General features: G+C 36.6%; 1 protein-coding gene across 1 annotated transcript; it reads right to left on the bottom strand.

Moving 5' to 3' along the window:
- Nucleotides 1-230: 230 nt before the first annotated feature.
- Nucleotides 231-11,476, bottom strand: LOC107759828 (protein NRT1/ PTR FAMILY 8.3-like). Its single transcript, XM_075226145.1, has 9 exons — nt 11,246-11,476; nt 9,677-9,782; nt 9,334-9,600; nt 9,136-9,215; nt 8,971-9,024; nt 8,640-8,770; nt 8,333-8,538; nt 8,138-8,237; nt 231-1,236 (listed from the first exon to the last, which is right to left on the bottom strand). The coding sequence occupies exons 1-9, from the start codon at nt 11,294-11,296 to the stop codon at nt 414-416; spliced, it is 1,818 nt and encodes a 605-aa protein (XP_075082246.1). The 5' UTR covers nt 11,297-11,476; the 3' UTR covers nt 231-413.
- Nucleotides 11,477-12,163: the final 687 nt, after the last annotated feature.

Below are 12,163 nucleotides of genomic sequence, written 5' to 3'. Positions count from 1 at the left end.
TATATTGAGTGGCCAAGGTGAATAAGTCTTATATAGGAATCACCCTTGTTCAGGTGAGAATCTCTCTCTCTCTCTCTCTCTCTCAGAAAAGGCATAATCAAGAGTCGAAAGGAAAATTTAAAAGTACCAAGGCCATGGAACAAGGGAAATTTGCAAAAGCAGCAGCCATAATTTGAATAGTGGAAACGTTGAGGGATGCAGCAAAGCAACTTTGAAAGAATAATATGATGTTAGTTCAACTCCGAGCACTTGCACCTTTCATATATACATTAAAGATTTTGAAAGTTTAACGTACAGAATTTCTAACTTGTTTAGCTTGTGACTTGCACAGAGATGTTTTCTTTCACATAAGAGTCAATTATCACGTCAAGTTTTCATTTTGAAGCATAGACGGTGGTAAAACCAACTTGGACTTAGGATGCCCTCTTGGATTTATACATTTTGGCACAGAAAACATAGATTACTAAGTTGCAGAAGCGAAGTGCAGCCAAGAGCCAGAAGAAATAATCGAGATGCCCACTGTTCAAGTTGTTTGGAATCCATCCAGGTTTGCCACCTTGAGTTGTTATGGATGTTACTAGAGTCAGTATGAAAGAGCTCAGGTAATTCCCCAAAGAAGTAGTCATCAGCGACAACGCACTACACAAGCTACGCATGGCATCGGGTGATTGATCATAAAAGAACTCAAGCTGCCCAATGAATGTAAATATCTTAGCTGCTCCCAATATAAAATATTGAGGAATCTGCCAAAAGATACTGAGAGGTACTGCAACGGCTTCATCCACTAAATCAAGGTCTCTTGCAAGTTGTAGACGCTTGATCTCAACAATAGCAGCAGCTGAAATGCACAACACTGAAAGGAAAAGGCCAATTCCCATTCGCTGTAATTCGGGGAATCCCCTCTCCTTTCCAGTAAACCTCCTTGCGATTGGAACAATGACTCTATCATAGACTGTTACCCACACAATAACACTGATGGTATCGAAAGTTGAAAGGGAGACCGCAGGAATTTTGAAGGAACCAATGGCAGTGTCCATCACCGACCCTTGCTCCACAAACATAGTAGACATTTGTGCATAAACAGCAGAAAAGACTATTCCAGTTGCCCATATTGGGAACATGCGGATCAAAATTTTCAGTTCCTCAACTTGCGTGACAGTACAAAGCCTCCAAGTATTTGAATAGTCCCCAGTTTTCAATTCGGCGTCTGAAACTACAGCAGCTTTGTCAAGGCATCTGAAGAAGATAATGTTAGAAGATCAAAAAGCACACTAACGCTAACCCTTGCAGGAAAATGGAAGGTGGATAATTTCCAAAGCTAAAACAAACCAGTACTTTGCTTAACAAAATACTAGTAGCACTTTCTCGAGATAGCAAGAGAAGTATAATTGCAAGAAGATGCAGCAAGTTCAATTTTATGTTGCATGAGATGCATTGAGGATTGTGGCGAAATTACTAGGGGCTTCACTAGATAGCTGCTTCTGCCTTGTGATAAGTGCACTTAAAGCATTTTTCAGAGAACTAGTTTTTGGTTACTGCATTGCACGTATTATCCTGTGTGAATCATTAAAAAAAATTGTATGTCAAGATAATGACCTTTTAAAAATACACCACTAACAAAAATACAACCAAATAAAAATAAGATATAATTCCTTCAAGAATCATCTTATCAAAAACAAATTCCTTTGAGAATCATACTCCCTCCGTTCCAATTTATGTGAACTTGTTTGACGGGGCACGGAGTTTAAGAAAAAATGAAGACTTTTTGAATTTGTGGTCCTAAACAAGTCAAAAAGGGGTCCAGAGTATTTGTGTGGTTATAAAAGCTTCTCATTAAAGGTAGAATTGGAAGTTTAAGCTAAATTGTTTTCAAATTTAGAAAAGGATCATTCTTTTTTGAACGAACCAAAAAAGAAATAGGTTCACATAAACTGAAACTGATGGAGTATTAATGACTGATAAATTGTTCAAATTATAAAATATTTTCTAAAGAATCAGAATCAATAATTAGGCAGCAACACTACTTGTATAGACATAAAGGATATGTTAAATAGTTATATGTAAATATTAAATAAACCTAGTCTCATATGTACTAGGAGTAGAACATGTATTATATATATAGGGCTCATTGTCGTTGCTAATAAATCAATAGAATATTTTTCCGTGTATTATTTCTCACATGGCATCAGAGCGTGAGTGAGACACATCCGGGAAAGCCACACAGTCGCCGTGCATCAATTTCCGGCGACTTTCTAGGGCAGATTTACGTCAAACTAATTTCCATCGGTGTTGTGCAAAACCAACACCACCATAAGATCCTCCAACCCCCGACGACCAAACCCCAACAAATATCTCCGACAGCAGAGCTCTCACGCGCCTATCGGATCAGAATTTTTCCGGCGTGATCTGGTCCACGCGTCGGCGCGTGGGATCTCTTCCGGCCATTTTTTGGCTGACCTCTTTGAGACAACTTGTTCGCAAGGCTTTTCCGACTCTACCCATTCATGTTTCATCACATTCCGACAACTTTTTATTTTCCGGCGACTGTTCCAGTTTTCGGCGGCTACAGTGTATTTTTTCTGCTGCTTCTGAACTGTTTTTATGACCTAACACAATTTTGGACCAATTTTGCCCCAAATTTTGTGACTTCGTACTTATTTGATTCAACCATGTCTCTCGGACATGATATTTTTGGTTCCAAAAACAATGGAGTTGGAAATTCAGCCTTTATGATTACTTCTGAACCCCTACTTGGAAGTTCAAATTATTTATCTCGGCCTTCGTCTGTGGAGTGGTGGTGTAAAGGTTAAGGTGTTCAAGATCACTTAACCAAAAAGGCTAGTGAGGGAGATGAAAAGGCCAAAGTACAGTGGGAAAAGATCGATGCTCAGTTATGTAGTATCTTGTGGTGATCTATTGATTCCAAGTTGATGCCTTTGTTTCGTCCATTCCATGCATGTCATTTAGTTTGGGAAAATGCTCGTACTTTATACACTAATGACATCTCTCGTTTCTGTGATGTGGTATCGCGGATGACAAATTTGAAGAAACAAGAATTGAATATGTCAACTTACTTGGGACAAGTACAGGCAATCATGGGGGAATTTGAGAAGTTGATGCCAATTTCTGCTAGTGTTGAAAAGTAACAAAAGCAACGACAAAAAATGTTTCTAGTTCTAACACTCGTTGGACTTCCTAATGACCTTGATTCAGTGTGTGACTAGATTTTGGCTAGCCCGACTGTCCCTACAGTTGATGAGCTATTCTCTCGATTACTTCGCCTTGCTGCAGCGTCCAGTCACATAGTGATCTCATCATAGATAGCTGAGTCCTCTGTTCTCGCAAGTCGCATCCCAAAACAGTGGAAAGTTGGGAATCTCAGACCATGGAGAATAGAGGTCATTTTGGAAGGTCTCGACCCAAGTGTTCTTATTGTAATGGTTGGACACATCCGTGAGGTGTGTTACTCTTTGCATGGTCGACTACCTAAAAATGCTCATGTTGCTCAAACAGAGACTACAGGTAATCAGAGGTTTTCTTTATCTGAAGGGGAATATAATGAGTTCCCTCAGTGTCGAGCAAGTAAGCAGACACCTCCACAACTAGCCTCAGTTGCTCAGACTGATACTTCTGTTGCTGGTAATTCCTTTGCTTGTATTTCCCAGTCTACTCTTGGACCGTGGGTCATAGACTCAGGCGCCTCTGATCATATTTCTAGTAATAAGTCACTTTTGTCAAATATTATTTATCCATAGTCTCTTCCTAATGTTACTTTAGCCAATGGAGTCCAAACAAAAGAAAAAGGAGTTGGACAAGCTAATCCCTTATCCTTTGTCTTTAGATTCTGTTCTTTATGTCCCTGGTTGTCCTTGTAATCTTGCATCGGTTAGTCGGTTGACTCGTGCCCACCATTGTGGTATATACTTTATTGATGACTTTTTTGTTATGCAGGACCGCAGTACGGGACAGATGATTGGCACAGGGCGTGAATCGCAAGGCCCTTAATACCTTGACTCACTCAATCCTTCCACAGCATGTCCAGTTATAGATTCTCCAGACCTAATTCGCAGACGTTTAGGACATCCAAGTTTATCCAAGCTTCAAAATATGGTGCCTAGTTTATCTAGTTTGTCTACAATAGATTGTGAGTCGTGTCAACTTGGGAAACATACCCGAGCCACTTTTTCGCGTACTGTTGAGAGTCGTGCAGAGTCTGTTTTTTCTTTAGTTCATTCTGATATATGGGGTCCTAGTAGAGTCAGTTCAACCTTAAATTTCGTTATTTTGTTAATTTCATTGATGATTACTCAAGATGTATTTGAATTTTCCTAATGAAAGATCGTTCTGAGTTGTTTTCTATATTCCAGAGTTTTGTGCTGAAATAAAAAACCAATTTGGCGTTTCTATTCATATCTTTCGTAGTGATAATGCCTTAGAATACTTATCCTCTCAATTTCAGCAGTCTATGACTTCTCAAGGAATTATTTATTAGACATCTCGTCCCTATACCCCTCAGCGGAATGGAGTAGCAGAGAGAAAGAATATACACCTCATTGAAAATGCTCGCACACTTCTAATTGATTCTCATGTTCCGATGTGTTTTTGGGGCGATGCAGTTCTCGCGGCTTGTTATATGATTAATCAGATGCCTTCATCTTCCCTCTATAGTCAGATTCCGTATTCGGTATTGTTTCCTCAGTCACCCTTATACTCTTTTCCTCCTCGTGTGTTTGGGAGCACATGTTTCGTTCATAACTTAGCTCCCGAAAAAGATAAGTTAGCTCCCCGTGCTCTCAAATGTATCTTTCTTAGTAAGTTCAACACAGTTATCCAGGAGTTTGGCATGACTCATAGTGATGCTGATCACTCTATGTTTTATCGGCATTGTACTTCAAATCTCTATATTTATCTGGTGGTTTATGTTGACGATATTGTTATTATCGGCAATGATCAGGATGGTATTACTAAGTTGAAGCAACATCTCTTTCAACACTTTCAAACTAAGGATCTAGGCAGATTAAAGTATTTTCTAGGTATTGAGGTCGCTCAGTCTAGCTCAGGTATTGTGATCTCACAACGAAAGTTTGCCTTAGACATTCTTGAGGAGACAGGAATGACAAGCTGCAGATTAAATTAAATTAAATTACCTCACAGTGACTAGATCAGACATTTCCTTTCATGTGAGTGTTGAGTGGGATGCAGTTGTCCGCATTCTTCGGTATGTAAAGTAAGCTCCAGACAAAGGGTTATTATTTGAGGATCGAGGCCATGAGCAGATTGTTGGGTACTCAGATGCTGATTGGGCAGGATCACTTTCTGATAGACGTTCTACGTCTGGATATTGTGTTTTGGTAGGAAGCAATTTGGTGTCTTGGAAGAGCAAGAAACAGAATGTGGTTGCTCGGTCTAGTGTAGAAGCAAAATATCGAGCAATGGCTATGGCAACATGTGAACTAGTTTGGATCAAACAATTGCTCAAGGAGTTGAAATTTAGTGAAATCAGTCAGATGGAACTTGTGTGTGATAATCAAGTTACCCTCCATATTGTGTAAAATCCGGTATTCCATGAGAGAACTAAACACATTGAGATTGACTGTCACTTCGTCAGAGAAAATACTCTCAGGAGATATTTGCTACAACAATACAAAGTTTGTGAAGTCGAATGATCAGCTTGCAGATATTTTCACCAAGTCCCTCACTGGTCCTCGTATTATTTACATATGTAACAAGCTCGGTACATATGATTTGTATGCACCGGCTTGAGGGGGAATGTTAAATAGTTATATGTAAATAAACCTAGTCACATATGTAGTAGGAGTAGAACATGTATTATATATATAGGGCTCATTGTATCATTGTTAATAAATCAATAGAATGTTTTCCCGTGTATTATTTCTCACAGGATAATCTTGGGACAAAATGATATGCCCGAAAAAATAAGTACCAATTGTTAAAGGTGTAAGTGCATAAATATAACAACACAACAACAACAACAACAACAACGACCCAGTAAAATATAACAACACCAAGTACCTAAATGCCAAGGAGCCATTTACTAAGAGAATAAAGGAGGAAAACAGTCTCAAAGTGAAAATTAACCAAGCACGCAACAACAAGAAGTTTCGATGCTTACAATCCTTGCAACCTTAGTTTCCAAGAAATAGAAATATGAATAATTATCAAAGAAATAAAAAATAATTCATATGTTTGCAATTATGCATTTTTATGACAAAATCTTCACGTAACTTCAATTTATGCACTATTGAAAAATTTAGCATGTCAGAGTAAACTCACTCAAAGAGCCATATTAATCACACCCAAAGAACTAATTCCACATAATCTTCTAAAGAATAATACCCACACCATAAACATACTATTTTACAGATTATTTGTGTATTTTGGAATGTTTCTCACTTCTAATGCTAACTTGGAAAGTTGGGGAAAAAAAAGAACTTGAATATTGAAAAGAGATTTACTGCTTTCATTAAGCCACCATAAAAGGAAATAGTGAAGCTTTTTGTTCATTAAAAAGTCACTATACAAGGAAATAATGAAATTCCTTAATTAATTTAAGAGATCAACAATGAATGAGAGGAAATAATGAAGTTTTAAATTAATTGTATTACAATTTTATCCAACATGGATGCACTTATGAAGGATAAAAATGCCGATCAACATTTGGTGTTAGAATTTAGTATAGATAAATACTCTTGTGTTTAATTATACACATAAACTGATAAAAAAGAATGCTGAAAAAGATGGCAACTAGATGTAAACAATGCTTAGTTGATCTAATTAAGAAAGGTAGTGTAGCGAAACGCTACATCAACTCTATTTTTTACTGTAAATTGTTTACCTTTTCAGCATCAAGTTGACATCTCTTTGAAGTCATATTTGACCTAAAACCACTATCAGCAGAGTAATGAACTGCATTGATGCCATTAGGGATCCGACATTTCATTGTTGCAAAATGACAAATAAACACCAAAAAGAAAAAAAGGCATATCCTAGTCAAAAGCAGCCAGATGACCACCTCTTACCACAAATCAAATAAACACAAGAGAAAATGCATAACCTTGTCAAAAGAAGTCAGATGATCATCTCCCCACATTTAAAAAAATCTAAGTAGAATGACTGGTAAATAGGAGAAAGAAGCATTATGATAAAGAAATTGGGTAATCCATAGAAAATTTACCACAAAATTAAGTTGGCATTTTTCCATGGAATTTGTTTTGAAAGCCTACTTTTCAAAACGTGTTTCTTTGAGTTTTTTTTTCCGAAGAACTGGTTTTGAAAGAAGTGGTTTGAGGGTGTCCAAGAAAACTTCTTCTTCATCGACTTTGGCTCCAAGAACAGAAATTCCATTCCTTTCTTATCATCTAAAATCGAAGAATAGAAAGAAGGGCGAGAGAACAAATTTTCTTTATAATGTAAGATTACAAGGTTCAAAAATTATCTTCTCAATAGCTCCAAGTAGTTAGAATTGGTCAACCTTATTCAAGCACATCAATTAAAGATCTTGCTTATCGGATAACTTTCTTAGTGAAGGAGAGAAAGTTTGACAAGCTAAGAAAGTCATGTTTAAAGAAGGCCTCAGAAAACGCTCAGATCTTTTAAAAATAAAAAATAAAAATAAAAAATATCCAAACACGGTTTCTTTTTACCCAAACTTCTTTTTTCAGAAGAAAAGTTTTATAAATTTTTTGCAATGGTTGTCCAAGCGGCTAAGAAGTTTGGCCATGTAGCATAAACTGATTTTGTTCACTTTATATGAAGATATCATTAAGCTTTGAATCACTACATGTTAGAGAGAAAAAGACAAATCCGTGTGTTTAGATAATATGAACAAGAGAACTAAAAGATAGCCATAAACCATCAAGAATATGAAATAAAGAACAACAGAGGAGAGGAATGAAAGATTACACATTCCAAAAAGCAAGGCTGCACAAATATGCTAAGTGAAATTTGAGATTCTTTCGAAAATATGCTAAGTGAAATTTGAGATTCTTTCGAAAATATACACCAAATAATCACTATCTAGTGAAGTAAACATACTGAAGTGAAGATTGAAAAGAACACAGGAGAAGAGAGTGGAATATAAAAATATTCTCTTTGGCAATAAGAAAAATATTAGTACCTCAGTTCATCAGTGTGCAACAGCTTTCGGCTTCCTTCAATTGCAGAGCTCTTGTCTCGAGTTTCATAAAGTAGTGTACTATCCTCAGGGTAAAGCAGATCTATTTGGACCAGTCATAACAGGAAATTAGCACTTAAGCAGTTTGCCGAGAAAGTGTCTCTACCTTCCTCAAAGTTGCAATAACAATATGCAAACCTAGAACCCAGGTAACATCATTTGGTACCACAATTGCACCCGCCAATGATAAAGAAATGAAAAAAGTTAAATATGAATCACTTGACTCCGTAATTTCCACTATATTCCTTTTATTCTTTTCTCCGTAATTTATTGTGTTGCAGATAGGATCGAAAAATATTTCCAGATATCTAAAGTTCCCTAGGAATGTCATTCCATTGTCTATCCTAATGTTCCAGATAGGAATGACAAACTAACTGATACACAACAGGTTATCAAAGGTGTAAATTCAGTTTGATTGTCATCTAAATGTCTGCATAAGATTAACCGCAAAGTTGAATGGCCGGCCTGCACCAGTACGTCTTCTGTTTCACCAAATTGTAGAAGAATAAGATTCACCAAGATCGAGGAAAAGGTGAAGGCCCACAACACCATTAGCCAGACCTTACGTTGAGCTTCCTAATTAATATAAAGAGGGAAAAAGGTCAAATTTTCCCCTGTACATTCCAAAATTGAGTAACTTTGCACTCTGTTAGACTTCTGGTATAATATTACTCCTGCCATTAGGAAAAAATCTCATTTCTGACCTTGACCGTTACAAAGCTCCAACCTGAGTTTAATTTTAATCCATTGTCAAAGGTTAAGGATTAAATTTAGACCTTTTTCCTTGAAGAATTTGGATACGTCGAGTCCACCCTTTTAGCCTTAGAGCTCTGTTAATGGCAAGAATACGACACGACTTGCTAATGGCAAGGGTATGAGTGAACCAAAAATTTAACCCCGGAGGGGGGGGGTTAGCAATTAGTATAGGAACAAATTCAGACCTTTTCCCTAACCAATACAGTCTCAACTATTTCTAGGAAAACATCAAAATTAAGTTTTGGCATTCCCCAAGGAATGGGAACTAAACAAGTATGAGTAGATTGAAGTTAGTTATGTCAGAGAAACTCTCCGGTAGGAAAGGGAAAATGACAAAATATGAATATGCAAGTCACAAGGAGATAATGTTAAAACCATCTTACACACACCATAAATTTTGTATTTTCTGTAAAGTGAAAGTGAGATATTTACTATGAAGTAGATCGTAGAGAAGGTAGCAATTGTCCAATATCTTCCCCAGTATGCATCTGCTAGCACAGCTCCAATTAGGGGAGTTAGGGAACAAGTGCCTGCCCAAGTGGTGACATTTCTAGCAGCTGAGACATTTCCCTCATGTAACTTTGTGGTAAGATAGGTAACAAGATTAGTAGCAATGCCATAGTATGCCAAACGTTCACAGCATTCATTACCTGACACCAAGGTCAGCAAGCAAATCACTCACACTATAAAACAGAGTGAGAAAAGCGAAATCTGAGTCTGACGTACCAAGAATGAAGGGGCAAGCTCTCCAGTTCCCAGTCTCACTCTTCAAAACAGGATTACCCTTGATATCAACAGAACCATCTCCAGTGTAGAGTCCACTATTCTCATCCTGAAAATAGGAAATTATCAAGAAAAGAAACTTGAAGCGAATCACATTCACATCTGCTTATCATCTTCTATATTAAATAAGAATGATAGACTCCATGCTTTGACATGTGGAAGAGCCAGAGTACTTATACATGGCCAGCTCAATTTTGTAAAACAAAGATCTATATAATTAAAAAAATATACAGCAGCTAAGTTTGAAGACCAATGAAACTAAAGGGGCCTCGCCAAATAGTTTCACTGTTTTTTTTTAATTAAGAACTTATTTCACCTCGTTCCTTCTCCAGTCAATTCTTTATTTCATATTTTGTGGAATCACAAATCTTCACAGATAACCACTGAGCAAAGACGGAGAAAAGATGTGACAGATTATTTTCATGCCAAAAGGATTATAGAGACTGGGGTTTGAACAGTGTAGAATCTGGGGTTTGAACAGTGTAGAGTCTAAAAAAATTTAGGAACATCATTTAATGCTTTTCCTTGAAAAAAATTAGATGAAAGGACTGTTGAGAATACATCAATTTCATGTTTAAATCTTTTCCAGTATGCACTTTTTATCAACAATGGGTCCTATTTCTTGAGAATGATGCTTTTGTACTGTTTGAAGGAAGAGACTTACTCGGTAATGATCAATTACAATACAAGTATAATAAAATATCATCTCTGTTCAGGGGCGGAATCACCTTGGTTGTACGTCGAAAAATTTAGTAAATATATTATATGTATGTAAAATAGTATATAAATATAAAATTTTGTTAAAAATGACAACTTGCACTTTAGCTCTCTCGGTCAGTTGCCTCCATTCTCTTGAAGAGGTCATGTGTCCGAATCTCCTAGCATACATGTTCTTCTTATGATTTTTGAGCCCCGTCTTCTTGGATTTTTGTATGGTTATTTGGTGCTTAAATTGTGTTTTATTAATATATTATGTTTGGTTAATATTATACTTATTATATAGGTAATTATTCTTTTATTTACTTTTTTAAATGTCGACACAGCATACAAAAAGTTCTGCTTACGCCCTTGTCTCTATTGGTTCATATTGCTCCTACACTTAATTTCAACTGCCTAGATTGGGAATCCATTTATTAGGACTTCCACTTGTTTCCAATTTAAGGTAATGAGCTCTCTTTCTAGTTTAATTTTCTACTCAATCCACCTTTTCACTTTTCCAATAGTAGGGTATAGAACTAGGAAACTAGCAAAATATGGCAGAGTCTTTGTTATATTAACAAATTCCCAGCAGAGTTAGCTTAATACAAAATGAAAATTCCTTAAAGTTTGACCAAAGAGGAAACAAAATGAAAAGAAGATCAGCCAAACACAAATTTTGCCTTCTTAAAGAAAACACTACTCCTAATAAAGAAAAAGCATCGAACCCCCCGAATGGACTTCCCAAATAATATACTATTCAATATAAAGTGTGCCAAAAAAAAAAAACACAAGTAAATAAGGAGAAATTGGAACCTCTAGAATCCCATCTTCAAGAAGAGGTGTTGCTTCTGTTTGAATACCCATGCACACACCTTCAAGTTGATGGATCTCACACTTATTATCTATGACTAAAAATTGAGATTTTTCCTTTGAAGAGATCCCAACACAACGCAAGAAAACAGACGGGTAATCCGGTAGAGGTGGAAATAGATATTCCAATAATGGGTCCAGTTGGGTAAAGCCGTAATGGGGAAATTATTGTTAAGGCGTCTCCTCTAAATTAAGATTTTGGTCCATAATGCACAACTTTGCAGTTTACAATCCCACTCCAAGTTTTTCCTATTTACACAGCACACCCTCTCTTTTGTCTTTTTCTGCTATTTCTCTTTTTTCTTTTTTTACTTTTCAATTTCTTTTGTTGGTCATTAGTAATTTCCTCGGGGTAACATGACTTCATTAGAATATCAAATATTCTACTATCTAATAAGGGAGAATAAGCAGATAGCATGTCACATCACATGCTTGCTTGGGATTCAGAGGGCAATCTGGTCATTTCAAGATAAATGGAGTAATATGATAGGCTGAACTGTGTACCTGCTGTATAAAATTTTGAATTCCTAGACTGAATAGCCCCAGATACATGTACTTCGATTTTGAAAATGTGTGGGTCCATCGAATACAACTATCTCTATCATAGAGTGTAACGACACAACTAGTCGTTTTGAGTTCTAGCATTTTATTTTGTAATTCGAGATATTGAATAGGTTCATTTGATAGTTTTATGAATTGTGTTCATGGTTGGTTTGACTTCCAAAAGGTTCGGGAGTATTTTGGAAGACTAATTCTCATTTTGGAAGCTTTAAGTTGTAAGAGTTGACCAAAGTTTGACTTTTGAGTAAACAGACTTGAATCGGGTTTTGATGAATCCAATAGATTCGTATGATAATTTTG

This window comes from Nicotiana tabacum, chromosome 2 (genome assembly GCF_000715075.1).
Source record: "Nicotiana tabacum cultivar K326 chromosome 2, ASM71507v2, whole genome shotgun sequence".
Classification (NCBI taxonomy): Eukaryota; Viridiplantae; Streptophyta; class Magnoliopsida; order Solanales; family Solanaceae; genus Nicotiana; species Nicotiana tabacum.
This window is presented reverse-complemented; position numbering and strand designations above follow the sequence as displayed.

Coding starts and splice junctions, on each gene's coding strand:
- LOC107759828 (XM_075226145.1), bottom strand. CDS start 11,296: ATGGGTATTCAAACAGAAGCAACACCTCTTCTTGAAGATGGGATTCTA. Junction 9,025..9,135: donor CTGTATTGGTTAGGGAAAAG/GTCTGAATTTGT, acceptor TGCCATTAACAG/AGCTCTAAGGCTAAAAGGGT. Junction 8,238..8,332: donor TGATGTTACCTGGGTTCTAG/GTTTGCATATTG, acceptor TGGTCCAAATAG/ATCTGCTTTACCCTGAGGAT.